The following is a 20,417-nucleotide window of genomic DNA, read 5'->3' on the forward strand; positions in this document are numbered from 1 at the left end:
TTAAAGTTGGTTAAGGTCAAAGTGAAGTATATATATGAATATTCAATGAATTATCAGAAATTACTTAAATAAGCAACACCGCAACTCGAGTTATTCTTCAATGAGAGGTGAAACGGGAACGAAACAGAGGTAGAAATGAAAACTGGAATAGAATATGAAAATTAGGCCAATGGCCAAGCGCTGCGGTATACGAAGGAATTCAGCGCTGCAAGAGAAACTGGGAGGAAAGAACGTTTTAAAGGCGTAACAGGAGGAAGACCTCGCAGTTGCACTATGAAACAATTGTAGGAGAGGCTGGAAAGTAAGATGGAAGAAAGATGAAACAGAGGTAGGAGTTGGAGAGTTAGGTAGGAAGAGAACCAGACGAACGGATAAAAAGAAAAGACAAAAGGGCAAAAACATCTGGGGCCGAGAGGATGCTGCAAAGAACCTTTAATATCATTTACAATAGTATGCCAATAAGGTACACTGCAAGATGTACAACCTCAACTGAATTATTCATTATCACCTTCCGCTGTTAGCTGTCACATTCACATATTAAACCAGCGTGTACAACCTAAAGAACTCTGATCTTTGATAGCGTGATTAATTGATAACAAGAATAACACTTTCTGGGACAGTGTTGTGAATGCCTGTGTTTGTATGACAAAGAGGCTGTAGAGATGCTTTTCAGTTTCAAGTGCTACTTTTGAAGCCCAATGAATTTTTTAGACCCTTTGCTACATTCATTTCTTCACGGCTTGCATTCTAAATATACTGCAATAAACCTTGTTTATTTTATCATCTCATACAGACAGTATTTTTCCTAAGTTTATCTCTTCCCTTGACCTATCAGTATCGTCTTGACGTCCAATAATCTTTGATACCATTATTTTGTTACGCTTTTACAACCCGTTGTATATTCACAATAAATATTAACAATTATTCTATACCTGAACAGTTTCGAATAAGCAGGAACTAAACGGTGGAGTGGGTGGACAGCAAATTTCCGTTATAAATATCTTTGCATTTTACGAGGAAGCAGGTTTTCCTAAAAATACATCATTTCCTGTTCATTTTTGCTAGATTTTTTTTTACCGGCGTTCAAGGAAATTTTCATGATCTAATCTACTATCAGTTTTTGACAGTTTCCATCCATTTCATGGAAAATATATTTATATATATAAGTAAGATTGACTGTTTTGTCAAATACCTTCAGCTGATTCTTATTTTTATTCGATTTCACAGTATTTATATCTAGCAGCTTCGATGAACAAAGCAACAGCGGCGCCAGCTAATAGAAACAAGTCAATCAATCGCACTGACTAAACAGCTAAAAACGTATAGGCAAACAGATTAATGGGCGATATGAGTACTGGAAGCGGCCATGAATAAGTCATCATTTGCCAAAAGAATTTGGTGGGGATCCTTACAGAACAATAAAGAACAAATGCAACCTTAACTGAAGATATGGTACCGGGAATAATGCTGAATTTGGGTGCTGGGAGAACCAACCATGGCTGGATATAACGCACCAGATATTTTCTTGCGAACGGGTATACAATGAGATGGTATAATCGTTGCTTTAGACTAAGCCAGCTTTGTGCCAATGTAAGCCTTTGCCCTACGGAGGTCCGCAAGTGTAGTAAGGTATTGAAGGGGGATACAACTCGATCATTCACCGTTTAAAATGAATGAGTAGGAGTGTACTATTTACGGCTGATGCCCAACACTAAGGTTGAGAAGGACATTCAACGCTATAATAATAAATCATGATAGCCAGCGAGAAGACGGAAGGTATAAATCATATTCGCATAAAATATTACAACGTATACGCTGAGGCAACACATGAAATTTAATTTTCATAACAGAAAAATAATCAAAAATGAATTCGCCTTCACCTTCACGATACATGCCACTAAATAGGAGGCAAACGACGGAGAAGTGGAATAGGCAACCAACAGCAAGAATCCTGCAGGTTATAGATTGTAAGAGGGCGGAAAAAGAGAACAGGAAAACGACGGGCGTTATTGGAAAGAGACAGAGAAGCAGCAATCGAGTGGAATTTGGAAAAGGGGTACAACGGCAAAGCAGCTTTGGGGAATACATCTCGAGATTTGGCGTGAACGTTCGGGGCTTATTGCCGTAACGCCATTACCCACTACCTCGGGGAATAAACACTCTGGAATAAATAGAGGATCCTCGCTGTCATTTTTCATAGCTTGTGGAGTTTTGTTTTCTTATCTCAGTTCACCTCACGTCTTCAGTCTCACGCTGTTTGTGCTGCATGTTGTTACAGCGACTCTTCAACGAGAGAAGAACAAGTGAATACACGACAAACCGAACTTCTTATTGTTATTAGAGAAAATTAAAAATATTAATATACATCTTCCTTGTCAAGTTTAAAGGTAATGGTATTTACGGTAGACACGAGATTAAAATGCTGGAAATTAAACTCTGAATGAGGAAAACATTGAAAAAACTTTGAAAAGCAATTGGCGCCGGTCACTCAGGATCAGATTTACTCATCATTTACCTAATTTTTTTCTTATTAACTTGGCACCCTTTTAACAGAAGTGTTATAAAGGCCAACTTTTCTATTTCTTGTGGAATATTTGATCTCTTTCAGGTTTTCAATACTGTTACCTGCAGTCTCACAGTTTTTCAATTCAAGTACCACTTCTGAAATTGCAAACCACGACTAACTAGGAGCCGCCGTCTAACATGACATAAAATTAATAGATGAATTATAACACAGAATACGAATGACAACAACTACACAAGATATCAGACAGGAAACCGACAACAATACAAACAACAGCAGAGACACTAAACTCTTAAAGCAACAATACTTACAGAACACATGCTACACTCCTCAAAACATCACAAAAAGTCGCTTGAATCGCTTGTGTCCGGCAATAGTTACTTGCAAGGAAATACGGAAATAAAAAGAGGTAAAACATCCACTAATCTTTCCCAGAAGAAAAACAGCAGGAAGAACGCAATTGAAAAAGTCCATTAACAATTTATCCTAAGTGTACATTTACTGATAAATCACTTAGTTGAATATTGTGATGGATCAAATATGGATCCCCACGGGGCCCATAACTATCAGCTTTTAAAGGCCACTTATACCTAACGGGCAGCTATGGTCTTAAAAGTAATTCAACCACAAATAAATGACATATTTATCTCACCCTCGACTGAACAACCTTTATCTTATGCTCCATTGTAATTCGTGAATCTTACTGACGATAAAGCATCATAAATACTGAATTAAAAGAAAAATAAATAGGTTAGGTAGACTGTATAAAAATCTACAAATTACTCCATTATGACTGGGTATTCTCAGGCCTTTTAAACAGAAGTGAAATAATTTAAGAGTAATTGCGGGCAGCAGATTATATTAAATTTTAAAAATAATTTTAAAACGAAATTTACTCTTCTTAAAATGTATCAAAAAAATGGAGAAAACTGTAAATGGATCGCCTGAAGTTTCAAGATTACTAAGTGCAAAAATTATAATTTCAAAAAGATGAAAAGAAACTTACAAAATGAAAGCGACGAGACATGTCTTCCATTTTCATTTTAGAATCAAAGTGGAATTCCTTGAAATAATCTGGTTTAAAACATTCCGTAAGCAAAATTCAAACTACATACTTTTCTGTAAATAGAAATATGAAGGTCAAATACTGAGAAGTATTGAAAAAAAATTGACATTTACGAAGCAACACGAGTATTTCCGATCAACGTCAAAACTAACAAATGTTAACACTGATTGATATTAAAATTGGAAAGTTTCGAGAATGCCGAAAATAAACCGGAGCGAGTTCATGATTTAGTTCGCATTCAACAGAATGTTAAACCGAATCATTCTCAAAATTCCATTCGACAATATGTAAATTGCTGACCAACTCAAGCCAGTCTTGGCAATGATTTGACGGAAGATGAAAACTAGTAACTGTTATTATTGTTTCAGGGTCTGCTCAGCGCGTCTACACATCACAGTCTTATCGAGGTATCTAACCCTATTTTTACTGTTCGTTGCTAAATAGAAAATATAAAGATTGCTTCCAACGCACTTCAATGTGACGATAACGCAGACAGATAAACATATTGCTCTAAATGGTGATCAAAGTAAACGACTCTTCACCAAGGCTCAGTTACCATCAAGAGCATTGGTGCTTCACCAACCTTCACCATTCAAACAGTAACCACACAGTCCAAAATTTCTTTTAAAAAAATCTTTCTACAAAAAATAAAGGACTAACAAACAACAATGACCACCACTAAAAACAAAGATGATGACTGTATAATTAAAAGACTAACTCACACGTGAATCCACCACATTGAATCTGCACTAAACCATAAAACAAGTCCTCCACTGGAATACTTTAGTCGAGTCTTAAAAGTGAATGCTTCCACCGCTATCTCTTGTAGTGCCCTACTTGTTGATGAGAAAACTAAATCCTCTGTGCTTAATTTAAGGGATGATAAACTCCTCAGCCTCTTGAATCTTCTCATTCATTCACTTGACTACAAGCTACTCTACCTCATGAATCTCCTTCTACTTTATAAAATCATCTCTTGAGTTTTCGATTCTATTCAATTGAAAATAATCTTCTCTTTTCTTGAATCTTCTGTACAGTTTATTTGATAAACTCCTCCTCTTGAAACCTTTATTTAAATGATAAATCTCCTCTACTTCTCAAATATTCTATTATATTTGCATAATCATCTCTCCCTCTCACTTTTTGCCCATGTCTTCATATTCAGCTAAATGTCTTCCTAATCATCTGACAGATTATAATCTTTAGTTACAAACTGACGTCACAACTTTCAAGGTCGTCAACGTCGGTTTGTAACCACCACTGGATAAAAAAAACTATTTGCTGAAAAAACACATATACTATTTGTTTATTATTCTGCCTACTACTGAAGCACCTCACCCATTAGCCTTTCCATTCACCAATTCCTTCATTACTTCTTCGTGTCCATTCATAAAACTGATATCCAACCATCCACATACACATTTCCAACTAATATAAATTCCATCATTTTTCTGATAAGTAGATATTACTTAGGGAAGCATGAAGCACTGCACCAATAAACAGCTTAAATATGCATGAAATGCTAATGCTACGTTTAACTTTCTCATTTTTTAATGAAACTGTGATACATTTCGTCCCATGTTAATTTATCAATGCATGACACAACTTGATATCATACAGCACATGTATAATTGCAAGGCGGCGGCTGCGCGCAATTGTTTTTGGATTTATTAACTGCATTTGCTTGTACTGCTTTGGTGAAAACAGTTAAACTTCAAAACAAAATTATACACCCATGTACGTGTATATATATACATTTATGTATACATACGTAAGTATATATACATGTGTATATATATACTGTGTATATATATACATATATGTATATATATACATATGTAAATGCGTGTATATATACGTATGTAAATGTGTATATCTATATATGTGTGTATATCTATCTACAAATATATATATAATATATATATATACATATATATATATATAATTATATGTAAATACTTGCCTGAAACACAAAATGAGTTTTTAAATCTCAGGGTTTTGAATCAGTGTGGAAGTGGTACAGACCACATGAATGAGATTTGATTTGTTTACAGAGCTCACCTGGATACTGCGGCACCTTGTTTAGACAAGCGTAAATGCACGTGGTGTACAGGACTGGGAAGGAAAACGTTTGATTAAATCTAGAGTAACACATGTATGGATTGAGAAGGCGTACAGCTTCCTTGCTGCGTCAGTCAGGCTATGAGGACGCGTGACAGTCTACGAATGTCAGTCTCGAATGTCAGTCTGGAATAACATGAAACTGAAAGCAAGTGCTCCTGGGAGAGCAAGTGCTGATAATAGGGAACAAGAAAAAACTGCGCCGAAGTATCTTCGGCGCAATCGAGTTTTCTGTGCATCGTGTAATCAAGGCCACCGACAATAGATCTATCTTTCGGTGGTCTCGGTATAATGCTGTATGAGCCGCGGCCCATGAAACTTTAACCACAGGCTAGTGGTGGCCTGTCCTATATCGTTGCCAGATGCACGATTGTGGCTAACTTTAACCTTAAATAAAATAAAAACTACTGAGGCTACAGGGCTGCAATTTGGTATGTTTGATGACTGGAGGGTGGATGATTAACATACCAATTTGCAGTCCTCTAGCCTCAGTAGTTTTTAAGATCTGAGGGCAGCCGGACAGACAAAGCCGGCACAGCAGACTTCTTTTACAGAAAACTCAAAAGCAAATTTGTTATGTATCGAGATCCCAGAATGAACGATTTGTGGACATACCATCAGAATTATACTTAATTGTTGTGAATATCTGGTTTTAAGCGATAAATAGTCGCAATTACATTTAGCGGAGAAATGGTTACTAAAGATAGGATGGAAGAGCAAGTAGCGTTGAATGTGTTCTATTGAGACATGAAGGCTTGGAAATAAATAAATAAATAAATAAATATATATATATATATATATATATATATATATATATATATATATATATATATGTGTGTGTGTGTGTGTGTGTGTGTGTGTGTGTGTGTGTGATATATATATATATATATATATATATATATATATATATATATATATATATATATATGAATGTATGTATGTATGTATGTAAGTTTTATATATATTATATATATGCATACATTTACATAAATATATGCATATATATAAATTTTTATAATCACATATTTCCATAGAAGCAGAGCTGTAAGGCGAGAACTACTAAATACAAATTAACTGAAGTTGCTTTCGTTTTCAACTGTTTAGCACAGGCGGTATACAATGCAAAATAGCTTTACATTTTTTAAACCGTATAAACCGAGTTATATACGACCCGCCATGGTAAGGAGTTAAAAAATACCAGTCTACCCAAGAAATGTACTGATCATGCCATCGTCAAGTACACCTTAACCTACTGCTAATCACTCTTCCCCCATAAATGAGGATAGTGCGTAAGAATGATATAATCGTCCATGGCACTGAGAGAGTCAGAAAGCCGAAACCGGTAAGCGATATAAGCCGTCACAGTTATACTCAATACTAAATAGGTAGTTAAATCAAATTAAATTGCAAAAAATGAATACTTACAGAGAGAGAGAGAGAGAGAGAGAGAGAGAGAGAGAGAGAGGTTGGAAGTACGTGTATTCTAGCTGTAATAGCTTCAAACACTGAATAATTCAACCCTAATGACAACAGTGACTTGGTAACATTAATAATACATTAAAGCAATGACAAATGAACATAACTGATTAACTTGGTACGAAAAATGTCACATGCAATACAACAATATGTATAAATATATATATATATATATATATATATATATATATATATATATATATATATATATGTGTGTGTGTGTGTGTGTGTGTGTGTGTGTGTGTGTGTGGATATCTACATATATATGCATATATGTATATACAGTATATACATATAATTTGATATGAAACCAGAACCTCCAAAATCAGAGAATGCTAGCATTAGGTATAACGTGACGTATACAGCAACCCGGAATCAATCATCCAATCAATAAACTTCAATTACCTTATTTTTTTATATGATAATCCTCAATATTGCATTTCTTACTGCAATCAGGAGAGAAAACGAACAAGAAAACGCTCCTCCAGGTGGATCTCCCAATTAAGTGTGAAGGATGAGCAGGCCCGAAAGGAAGACACAATTAAATTTCCACCAAATCCTACACTTCGTGACTGTGTGTGTGTGTGTGAGAGAGAGAGAGAGAGAGAGAGAGAGAGAGAGAGAGAGAGAGAGAATCACTGGATTAGTTTGATTTTATTTTAACAATATCGTCAATTTTAATATTGATCTTGTTATCTTGGGGATATGATACGTTGCACAGATGAGAGAGAGAGAGAGAGAGAGAGAGAGAGAGAGAGAGAGAGAGAGAGAGAGAGAGAGATCACTGGATTAGTTTTATTTTAACAATATGGACAATTTTGCTATTGTTCCTGTTATCTTGGGGATATAATAAGTTGCACAGACGAGAGTGAGTGAGAGAGAGGAACACTGGATTAGGTTTTATTTTTCACAATGTCGATAATTTTAATATTGTTTCTGCTATCTTGGGGTGTTACAAGTTGCAGAGAGAGAGAGAGAGAGAGAGAGAGAGAGAGAACACTGGATTAGGTTTTATTTTTCACAATCGAGTTTTGGCAATCTTGGGAGAGACAAATGAGAGAGAGAGAGAGAGAGAGAGAGCTGCATCACCGATTTGGCAGTACTGGGAAAGCAAGTCCTCATACGAGTGATCTCGATGCTTTTCCAAAACACACACACACACACACACAGCGTGAGTAACAAGCATAGGATGAGAAGGGACACCCTTTCTACCGTAATTTGAAAATCTTATCGGTCTTACTTAAATCACTTTTGAAATGGAAATTCAATCAGGTGCGTTTTCCTCAAGGTGGCCAGTAAAGTAATCACAATATGTCAGCATAATAAAACGCCTGCTAACTGGCACTCTGCTGTTAAAGTACTGCATTTCCAACAATGGATAAACATTTTCAAGGAAAAGGAAATCAAATAAAACTCATAAGCTCAATCATTTTTATCCGAACCTAACTATTTCTTGGGTTTTTAAATTTAAGTCATGTAACATCCAACTGTATTGTGCTAGTAAGATCCGAAACACAATCTTAAATCAGGAATGATATACACAACCTAACAAGCTTACGTCAAAATCTATGGTAAAGAAAAACAATAATTAAGTCTATCCAATACCAGAAGAATGAGAGAGAGAGAGAGAGAGAGAGAGAGAGAGAGAGAAGGAGGAGGAGCAGTGGGAGGGGGCAGGAGTAATTTCGCGGGTCTGAAACCTAATTAGTGTGTTCTCCTCCCGAGCTCTACCTGGGCAGTCTCACCCACCTGGAGTGTCGTAATGTAATCACCATGATAGGTTCTGTCTGCCTGTCTTGCCAACATCCTCCATTCCCTTCTCCTAACCTCAAAAGATTGGGGCGTTTGGTGGGGGTTGGGGGTGGGTGATGGATCCTCTCTTCTTTCCTGGCCGTTAAAACTCGGGAAAAAGAATTCTTCTTCCCAATACTATAAAAATATATATATATATTTTCTTTCATGACAAAGCTGTGTAAGTGAAAATATTTCTTACAGAACAGAATCGCTACCCTGAATAAAATCTTCTCGCATATGAATGATGCATAAATATAAATAAATATTTCATATAAACGCCAAATAAGCATACTTTGTATCAGCACCGTTATCTGTTCCACAAATTAACCATTAATATTTCTTTCATCGTATTGATTTAACATTGTAAATTAGAGAAAGCAAGTGACTATATTGTGCATTTAGTTTTATGGCACTAGCAACGAAGGAACTTTTGAATCGGGCAAGGGTTTGGCATTCAACACAAAAATGGAAGCTTGTTGCCCTGCCAGACAACTACCATGCTCAAAAAACAAGAAGTAGTGTACCCTTTTAATAAAAATAAAAGCTCATATTGGTCCAACAGGACATCTGACTTAACGTCTGAATCAAAACTGCCATCGTTGAAGCTCCTCTATCTTAGGTTTTATTAAAATTCATCTTCTATGAACAGAGTGACAGAATAATATCAAAGATTAAAAGGGGCCACACATGGAGGTTAATTTCAACAAAACGGGTAAGAAGCGAAAAATGTAGTATGCAGCAGCGGAAGTCTTGGGATGAAGCACCATGCTAGCGAGTGATACTTATGCTAGGCCAGTTCAAGTTGAATCAGGTGATATTAGGTAATGTCAATACTCGAGTGATCACCCGTTATACACAAGTGCCCCCAGAATATTAGCCTAACATTCCTTTATAACTTCGGTATTCAAGTTAACACACCATTTTGAAGCGATTACTCCAAAACCAATAGAATTTGGGCACAGCATGTGCTGCTTGGCACTTCAGTAAAACTGACAAATTTTAAGATCCTGAATAGAAGGTTTCTCTCTCTCTCTCTCTCTCTCTCTCTCTCTCTCTCTCTCTCTCTCTCTCTCTCTCTCTATATATATATATATATATATATATATATATATATATATATATATATATATATATATATATATATATATATATAATATATATATATATATATATATTTTATATATATATTTTAAATATATATATATATATATATATATATATATATATATATATATATATATATATATATGCCATGAGTTTGGGTTCATTTAGCAAAGAAAACAAAGTGGTAACAAAAATGAGCTTCATCGAAGGCTTGTTCAAAATATATATATATAGGATATTGACCTTTATAACACTAAGACTTTAGATTTTAACTTAAAATGAAAACTAAAACCAAGGTAACACGAACGAGATTAAAATTAATGTCTTTGTCGAGAAAAATTAACCTAAAACCTACACCAATTGCCTTAAAAAGTAATCCAATGCGCTCTCTCTCTCTCTCTCTCTCTCTCTCTCTCTCTCTCTCTCTCTCTCTCTCTCTCTCTCTCTCTCTATCTATATATATATATATATATATATATATATATATATATATATATATATATATATATATATATATATATATATATATATATATATATTATATATATATATATATATATAGACAGATGGATATAGATAAAAAAGAATGTGATAGTTATATATATATACATATGTACATATACATATATATATATATATATACATGTGTGTTTTTTTACTTCCTTATACAAATATACTAATCATTAATATTTATGAAAATACAAAATTATATACAAAAGTATGTATAAATACAAAATATAAAAAAAAAACAGAATATAAGTTCCAAGTTTAGCTTTCGAGGTCTTTAGGCAAGGGAGAAACTGTCAGACTTCATAAGCTTTTATTAAACCGCGGAGAATAAAAATAATGTATGCAAACAAGTTGTATACTTTTCTCGGGGGAGAGAGAGAGAGAGAGAGAGAGAGAGAGAGAGAGAGAGAGAGAGAGAGAGAGAGAGAGAGAGAGAGAGAGACGTGATTACAAATTGGAAACTTTTCTAGAGGTTGCTATATATATACTTGTATATATTATATTTTGGCCAATATTAAAACACCAAGGAAGGATGCAGAACAAGCAAACAACCTTCTCACAACACTGATAGGTTTTGAGAGAGAGAGAGAGAGAGAGAGAGAGAGAGAGAGAGAGAGAGAGAGAGAAGGCATCCTTAGACAGACCTAAAAATTAATAATAAATTCTTCACCAAACAATATCAATCATTAATTGTTATCTATACAAGCCAGATTAAGTCTCATCTAACACTAAGCCTTTTTAAAAGGTCCAGCTCAAATGATTGTATATCTATCTATCACTCTTCTCTCCAGCCCTACGTTTCATAGACTCGAACCAGCTCTGTCAATGTCCAGTTAAACAGATTCTGAGGTTTTGTTGCAATGGCAGAGAAAAAGATGAAGATAAAAGAAGCAATAAACACTGACGTCACAACTACTAAAGCCAGCGACGCCAGAAATTTCTGATGATCTATCAACGTTAAACAGAGTAGAATGGCGATCAAGAAGGAAGGAACGAATAAGAAACGGCAGAGAGAGAGAGAGAGAGAGAGAGAGAGAGAGAGAGAGAGAGAGAGAGGTGTCTCTCCCTTAAAATTTCCCCTAGTCTGTATATTGCTCTTGTTCCCTCAACCTCCTTCCCTCACCCAAAACTTGCTCGTGCCGTTTTCCTCAGCCACAAACACTTTCGAGTCACTGGAGGAGGAGGAGGAGGAGGAGGAGGAGGGAGGAGGAGGAACACCTACCTGCTGCTTTTAACCCAACTCAAGGGCGTTGGGTTACCAAAAGGATCTCGGAGACTTCACAGAAGGGAGGCGCTGACGAGTTTTCTTAATTAATTTGATTAGCGACATCTTCTCTCGTCATGCCGTCGTTCCAAAGATGGAAAAGGCGATGGAAGTGTCATTGACTAGGAGAGACAAAGAGGGACGGCAGACGATGGGAAAAGGAATCGAAAAAGAACTACTTTTATATATATATTATACAAATAAATACATATATATATATATATATATATATATATATATATATATATATATATATATATATATATATATATATATACATTGATCAACAAAACCGGCAGCCAAAAGTTCCTTCCTACAACAGCCTAAAAAGTAAACATAAGAAGGCAGGTAAAGCTTAACTACAAGCAAAGGCACAAAGCGAAAGACATGTCACTTACATGAAGAAATGAACAAGAAACACAGAAGCAGGAAAAGAATTCCAAGGCTTGGACAGAAGGGGGAACAAAATAGTCACTGGGAAGTCCAATGTGTACAACAATCACCAGAGTAAGTGTGAGAAAAGGTAATCAAAGAAGTATTACAACTTTACAAGGTTGATGGATATGAAAAGGAACTTAGTCTTTTGTTTACCTCAATGAGGCACTAACCGAAACAGCCTCTGAGAGAGAGAGAGAGAGAGAGAGAGAGAGAGAGAGAGAGAGCTACATCTTATGTGGTGAGTAAGGGCCACTAATCACATGAACTGCCTTACATTCAATCCTATCAAGAGAAAAAAAATACATACATACATACACACATATATATATGTGTGTGTGTATATATATATATAAAAAGTAGTTCTTACATAATAAATATATATATATATATATATATATATATATATATATATATATATATGTGTGTGTGTGTGTGTGTGTGTGTGTGTGTGTGTGTGAAACACAATAGAGCAGTACTCTAGACATGGACGAGTACGCCGAACATAAACGCTTTTATTGCTGAGATGGAAAAAATAAATACAGTTTACCTAATTCCTCTGGGCGACAAACTGAACCATCTGAATTATTTGACCTCTCCTAGATAAGTTAGAAGCAGCCTGAACACTCAAAATGTCGATAGAAATGAGATCCCCATCATATTTTCATCAATATAACTGAGGACCTAAACATCTAACTAACATACAGGATCCTTACTCGAATAAGCTCATAATTCAAAATTTATAGCTAAAGGGAGGCCATTCTTGTGAGGGCAATCCACAGGGGATTCCTGAAAAGTGGATCTTGCAAAAACATGGCTGGTTACTCATTCTCAAAAGCATGAGTAAATGAAGGGGCAGACAAGAAAAGGTCACTGTGAATGAGGTAAAATCAGACTTGCGGTAGATTGTAATGCCTTGTGTATTAACAGCGTCCATCTCGGCAGTCCCGAAGGGATGATGACGAATTATCATTGTTATATCTATAACAGTTTAACCAGACTATTGAGCTGATTAACGGCTTTCATAGTGCTGGCCCGAAGTATTAGGCTGAGATGGAGTACAAGGTCTAGGCCATAGGCCAAGCACTGGGACTAAACGATGAATGAAAATGAAATTTGAAAAAAATACGCAAAAAGGCATATGCTCCTACACTGTAACACACGCGCACATGAAATACATTTACTCACGTTTCCATCTGCACAATTGAAAAAAAAAGTAATGGTAAAAATCAGAATAAGTTAAGGTTTCTAAAATTCGTATTACTTTTTCATTAAATACCCCAAGGGTTTTTGTATTTTCATTAATTACTTTTCATCAACTAAATTGCAACCCCTCATGAATATTAAAATTGGAACCATTGAAAGTGTTGTAGATTCTGACAAAATTTCGCCGATTGATCTATTTCCGAAACTTGAGAGATGGTAACAAAGCATCAGTATGATAGGCAAGATGGTAGCAAAATATATAAAGCCTTTATGAAGCCACATCCGTGATCTAACAGATTTAAGGTGTAAAAAGCAGGAGCTAGGAAGAGCAAAGATCAAACAATTGGGGACTAAGAATTTAAGCTGACTCCCTTCTTTTCTAAAGTGTATGTATGTATGTCTGTATGTATGTATGTATGTATGTATGTATGTATGTATGTATGTATGTATGTATGTATGTATGTATGTATATATATATATATATATATATATATATATATATATATATATATATATATATATATATATATATATATATATATATTATATTTCACCCCGCCCTCAAAATGGTTACTAGCTACTGTCACAATGCTCCACATATTGAATGGACCATTAAAAAAGAAAGGGAAACTGTCCTTTCTTTGAAAGGCAGCTCCCTCCCAGGAGATGAAATTCAATATGAAAACATTGAAAAAGCCTTGTTGTCATGATAAACACAGTATGAAAAACATATGGGCCACAAGCTAAATATCTTTATGCAAATCATCATCATCATCATCATCATCATCATAATAATAATAATAATAATAATAATAACAATAATAATAATAATAATAAAAGAAGAAAAGATATACGGTCCCCACAACACCACGATTGTAAAAAGAAGAAAAAGGAGCAGAGAGAGAGAGAGAGAATAATAATAATAATAATAATAATAATAATAATAATAATAATAATAATAATAATAATAATAAAAGAAGAAAAGATATACGGCCCCCACAACGCCACGATTGTAAAAAGAAGAAAAAGGAGAGAGAGAGAGAGAGAGAGAGAGAGAGAGAGAGAGAGAGAGAGAGAGAGAGAGAGAGAGAGACTCCTGGAAGTAAAGTCATGGAGGGGCGTCCCTTGGGGGTATAGGGTGGCAGCCGGTCCTCCTGGGAAGTGTAAGTCGAGAAGGCGGAGAATTTTACTCACGGGCCATCTCGTCACGCCTTGTGGCCGCCTGAGTGCCTTCGGGTGGGAGGGAAGAAAGAATGGAAAAATGCCGGGAGTAAGGAAGGAAAAGAAAAGTGCGTGGACGAAAAACGAAGAAATGGGACAAAGGAAAGGATGCAAAAAAGGACGAGAGCGAGGATGCTGCGCAAAGAAAAGTACGTGGACAAAGAACAGGAACGAAGAAATGGGACAAAGGACAGAATGGAAAAACGCCAAGAGTAAGGAAAAGATAAAGAAAAGTACATGGACAAAGAGCAAGAATGAAGAAATGGGACAAAGGACAGAATGGAAAAACGCCAAGAGTAAGGAGAAAAAAGAAAAGTACGTGGACAAAGAACAGTAACGAAGAAATGGGACAAAGGACAGAATGGAAAAACGCCAAGAGTAAGAAAAAGAGAAAGAAAATACGTGGACAAAGAACAAGAATGAAGAAATGGGACAAAGGACAGAATGGAAAAACGCCAAGAGTAAGGAAAGAAAATTAAGTGGACAAAGAGCAGGAACGATGAAATGGGGCACAGGAAAGAATGGAAAAAAGACGAGAGTAAGGTTACTGTGCAAAAAAGAGTAAACAGACAAAGAACAGGAGCAAAGATATGGGGGAAAGGGAAAATAGGAAAAGGACGAGAGTAAGGATTCTTGCCAAAGAAAAGTATATGGACGAAAGAGAGGAATAAAGAAACTGGACGAAAAAACACTGAAAAAGGGGCGAGCATTAGGAAACAGGGCAAAGAACAGTACATAGAAAAAACATGAAAATGGACCTGTAGAAAAAAAAATGACCCACAGAAACGGAGAGAATATGAGAAGGGGACAACGAAACGTTCCTTGGAAAAAGACATGTTATAAGGAAATTTATAAAGAAAAGCAAATGCAAAATAAAACCAAAATAAAACATGACAAAAAGCATTAATAAAGAAATTAGGACAAGAAGATCGATTATTTGGAAAACATGTATAGGAATCAGTGAAATAAAGGTAACCATATGCAAAATAATGAAAAATAATTATTATTATTATTATTATTATTATTATTATTATTATTATTATTATTATTATTATTATTCAGAAGACAGACCCTATTCATACGGACAAAGCCTACAGAAGCCACTGACTTTAAATTAAAGCTTCCACACAACACTGTATTCAGTTGAAAGAAATTACCGGTAAAACCAAATACAGAAAGAAATACATAATTACAAGGTGAATTGTTTTAGGTAGCACCGAACTTTCGCAAAACTTCCTCAAGAAGAAGGCAAAATTAAATGGAAGAGCCATAACATAGGGAAATAACGAAAATGTTAAAAAGCGTTGCAACACCAGCGTGTGGGAAGCACACGGATACGAACAAAAATAATAAGAAAAACTCGTGGCAAAAAGGGCGTGTACGGAAAAGCGATAAAAAAATGTGAAAGACATGAGACAAAGGTGAAAGGCAATAAAAAATGTGTATCTAAGCATTTGGGAAAGATAGCTCTCTCCCTATAAGGAAGCATAAAGACAATAATGAATAAGACTGAATGATCCGGTTATCTGATGGAGCAATAAAAATCTGGCACTATTTCTCTCTCTCTATCTCTATCTCTTTTCTTTTATTTTATACATATATATATATACAGTATATATAAATATATATATTTTATGTATAGATATTTATATAATATATATGTATGTATGGATGTATGTATGTATGTATGTATTATGAGATAACTGTGAATAGAACGGAATATGCAGTGGAGGTCCAGCAATCTAAAGTATGCTTAAGAAACCTTGAGCCAGAGGTAAAAAGAAGCAGCTCTGTGGATCTGATGCTTTTTCACAGATAAAGCTTACATCCTTTACAATCTCTTCCCTAATCTCAATCTAATAAAAAAAACACACTCTCTCTTTGCACGCAATCTATAGCATTCAACACACTACAAATGAGCGAGACAGCCGCCTTATCAGTCAATAACGGGAATATGAAAAACGCACGTTTTCTTCTTACACTCCTATCGATCTCAAAGAGTTTTTTAGCTTATTCACATGAGAGTATAGCGGTAAAGAAGCGCAAAGCCAAACAACTGTTATACAACCCGTAAGACATTCATACTGCTGTATCTATAGTAAAGACTATTCTTAGAAACGGAAAGAAGATTCCCGGCCCTTTTTAAGTAAAAGCCTTACTCAAAGCCGTAAGCACCGGGAGACGATAACTTCCACAAGCAATGCCCGTAGCTGAGGATATTATATCATGCAAAATTAATCGCTGTATAACCGTTAAGGCTTAATCTAACGCTATCTTCAATGTGGGAAAGCTCTGGTCGGTCAGGCCTTTGACAACTTCAAAGTATAAGTATCTTTTTTATGATTTTGCTTTGTGAAATGGTTAATCTTAACAATCACATGTGTATGATGTACTTAAAATTATGTATGTGTATACGCATATATATATAATGCATGTACGGTCAATAATGCAAATCAGGCCAAAAAAATGATGAAAGTGAAAAACGTGGGTGGGTGTTATCCATGCACGGAGAGAGAGAGAGAGAGAGAGAGAGAGAGAGAGAGAGAGAGAGAGAGAGAGAGAGAGAGAGAGAGAGAGAGTTACTTTTTGTCTGTAACCTTTTTACATCAACACCCACGAAACTTACGAGCAACCCAAATCAACCTAGGAAGCACCAGCTACACAGATTTTTCTTAAAACGCTCACACAATATACCATAACATCATACTTCAAATTTTAACGAACTACTCAAAAGCGAAGAGGCTAAATTCAGATATCCCAAAGTCCAATGAAGACATGTTTCGTAAAGCAAAATCGAGTATACTAACAATACTTAAAGTTAGGTCATCTCCGTATAATTCTACTGTTTGAAACGTAAGTCCTCAAACCCTCACCTGAGAAGAGAGAGAGAGAGAGAGAGAGAGAGAGAGAGAGAGAGAGAGAGAGAGAGAGAGAGAGCAATATGACACACCAGTGAAACCAATAAAAGACGAACCTATTAATTTTTTTAGTTAAGCAAAACAGAAAACTCTACTCTATTTGCTACCCAAATTTCAAAACAACGCGACCTTCCCCAGGCCCGAACACACACACACACACACACACACACACACACACACACACACACACAAAACAAGAAGTAGGAAATTATGAAAATCTCACCCTTTAGATCTGACCCCTTCAATAATCTTAATTTCAGCATCTTTACACCAATTTCCTTAACTGATGGGTCAGTTTAGAGCACGAAAATTAAAACTTCCAAGTTTTAAACTGTTTTTATTCATACAACTGAAAGTTGATTTTTTTTTCGGTACAAAAATAGGTAATTGTCCGTGAAAAGTGAATCAGTGTGACATGCTCTATGGTCTACTGTTCAGACTAGCGAGAGGTCCTTTCCTTTCCAATATGGGAAAAAATCTGAGGGCCCCAGTAATGATAAAAATTTACAAAAAAAATAAAAATTACTGGTACATGAAAATATATCCGACGCCAACAATTAATAATATAAATTCAGATGACGAAACGTTAAAAAACATGTAAAAAAAAATGCGCCGAAGTTTCTTCGGCGAAATTGAGTTTTCTGTACAGCGTATAATCAAGGCCACCGAAAACAGATCTATTTTTCGGTGGTCTCGGTAAATGCTGTATGAGCCGCGACCCATGAAACTTTAACCATGGCCCGGTGGTGGCCTGTCCTATATCGTTGCCAGACGCACTATTATAGCTAACTTTATAACCTTAAATAAAATAAAATCTACTGAGGCTGGAGGGCTGCAATTTGGTATGTTTGATGATTGGAGGGTGGATGATCAATATACCAATTTGCAGCCCCTAGCCTCAGTAGTTTTTAAGATCTGAGAGCGGACAGAAAAAATGCGGACGGACAGACAATAGTTTTCTTTTATAGAAAACTAAAATTGATATATAATGTAAACATTAACACTTATAATCTTCACCTTACGGACTCTGGCAAAGATTTACAATAATGCCTTTCTGATCTCTCTCCCTGCAGTTGTGAGCTACGAACCAGAGTTCCTGGAGCCACTAAAGAATGTGACAGTGACGGAGGGAAGAGAAGCCACCTTCACCTGCGTGGTCGACCACCTTGGAGGTTATCGGGTAGGTGTCTCCTCTCGATTAAGGTTATTTTTGGTCATTTTCCCATTTTTTTCATCTTTTTACTTTCCGAGTTTTTTTTTCTTACTGGGAAAATAATTTCAATAATAATTACTACCAACGGGAACATTTTTTTTTACCTTATTTTCTCAATTTTAGCTTATTCATTCTGGTAAACCGTTCCTCTAGCTTGGCATCCTTGATATCTCAAGATGCGAGTAATATTTTTTTTCCTCTTTGCAATGTGTGCTGCTGATTTTATTCTTTAAAATCAAATTTTGTTTTCTTATCATTTTTAAACAAGTATAATGGGTTTAAATTTTCAAATACTGAAAAATTTATCCATGACAATAACAAAAAAAATTCTATCAAACATATGCCAACATGTATACACCAGAATTTCACTAATCCGCAAAATCCAGCTTTCCATAACACAAAAACAAATAAACCCAGAGTTATTTTACCTCAACTCCTCTATTTACCTAATAGGTTTAATTTATTCTCGTTTCAAGCCTCTTCTTCTTCACACAGTATTCTAAGTAATTCTTATTGAGAAAACATGAACTTAAAATCTAAAAAGAACCACTGCAAAAAAATATACATGAAATATTCAACGGATTTTGGCTTTTTAATACCACAACATTCTGCATACCAGCAACCTAAACTTAAAATCTTCGGTTAAAAATCACTGTCTTTCGTTCAATGTGTCACAAAATTACTATGTCTTTCGTTCATAAGACCCATTACCCGGAATCCTCCCGTAAAACACCCTCTACCACTGCAGTGAACAAAACCCTACACTCTTTAGATATTCTTTGTATTCCATTTGTTTAAAAAAATCTTCCACGTGTTTTAAGGATTAAACAAATTTTGAAACTTCCCTACCTCCATACAGTACATATGTCCACCCCAAATATTAGCAGATTCTTTCATCATTTCTCTAAACTAATATTAGCTTCAATCATCACTTTGCAAACATACGAATAACTGTATCTTATAATACCTTACAATTATCGCTTTCTACTCATACAATCACGTGCAATATTGTTTGTGAAATTGTATTGTACGGGAGAACCCTTCAGCTCTTTTTTTTTCTAACAATATCTGTATTCTATATTAGGTAGACTAGCCTAAAGAAAAAAAAACCTTAGCTGTTAAGTATTTAAATGTGGTGACCATTTTGTAAATCACTTATCTCAATAGTTTGTTACATTCTTATTTTATCATTCATTCATTTTATTAACCTTTAAGTACTCTTAAACATGACGTTTGTTAGGTCTTTATCAATAACTTTCGAGGTACATTTAATATATGCTTTACAGATGTTAATATCTACATGTAAATGTAAGAGCAACAATACAATTAGCTACAGGAGGTAAGCCACAGCACGTAGGTAGGACACCAAGGTGATATTGTTTTAGTTTTAACATGTATTTCAATTCAGTGATAATGCATACTCTTAATGTACGTATATATATACCCCAATTACTTTCAGGAATGTGAGTATATACCCATGCTGTTAATTTTGTTCTTATTTTCAGGGTTTAACCAATACGTATTTTTCTAATATGCTATAGCTGGGAGAACGCATCTTGCAAGAA

General features: G+C 35.3%; 1 protein-coding gene across 4 annotated transcripts in view; it reads left to right on the forward strand.

Annotated features, from left to right (window-relative positions):
- LOC136828316 (protein amalgam-like) overlaps positions 1 to 20,417 on the forward strand; it is a 453,878-nt gene that overhangs the window by 407,431 nt on the left and 26,030 nt on the right. For 2 of the 4 annotated variants that reach the window (XM_067086187.1, XM_067086188.1), the window contains 2 exons: positions 3,959 to 3,997; positions 18,713 to 18,819. In XM_067086187.1, the coding sequence (XP_066942288.1) occupies positions 3,959 to 3,997; positions 18,713 to 18,819 (146 nt within the window). The remainder of the gene's footprint in view (positions 1 to 3,958; positions 3,998 to 18,712; positions 18,820 to 20,417) is intronic. The other 2 variants (XM_067086189.1, XM_067086190.1) reach the window with 1 other exon arrangement.

This window comes from Macrobrachium rosenbergii, chromosome 42 (genome assembly GCF_040412425.1).
Source record: "Macrobrachium rosenbergii isolate ZJJX-2024 chromosome 42, ASM4041242v1, whole genome shotgun sequence".
NCBI lineage: Eukaryota > Metazoa > Arthropoda > Malacostraca > Decapoda > Palaemonidae > Macrobrachium > Macrobrachium rosenbergii.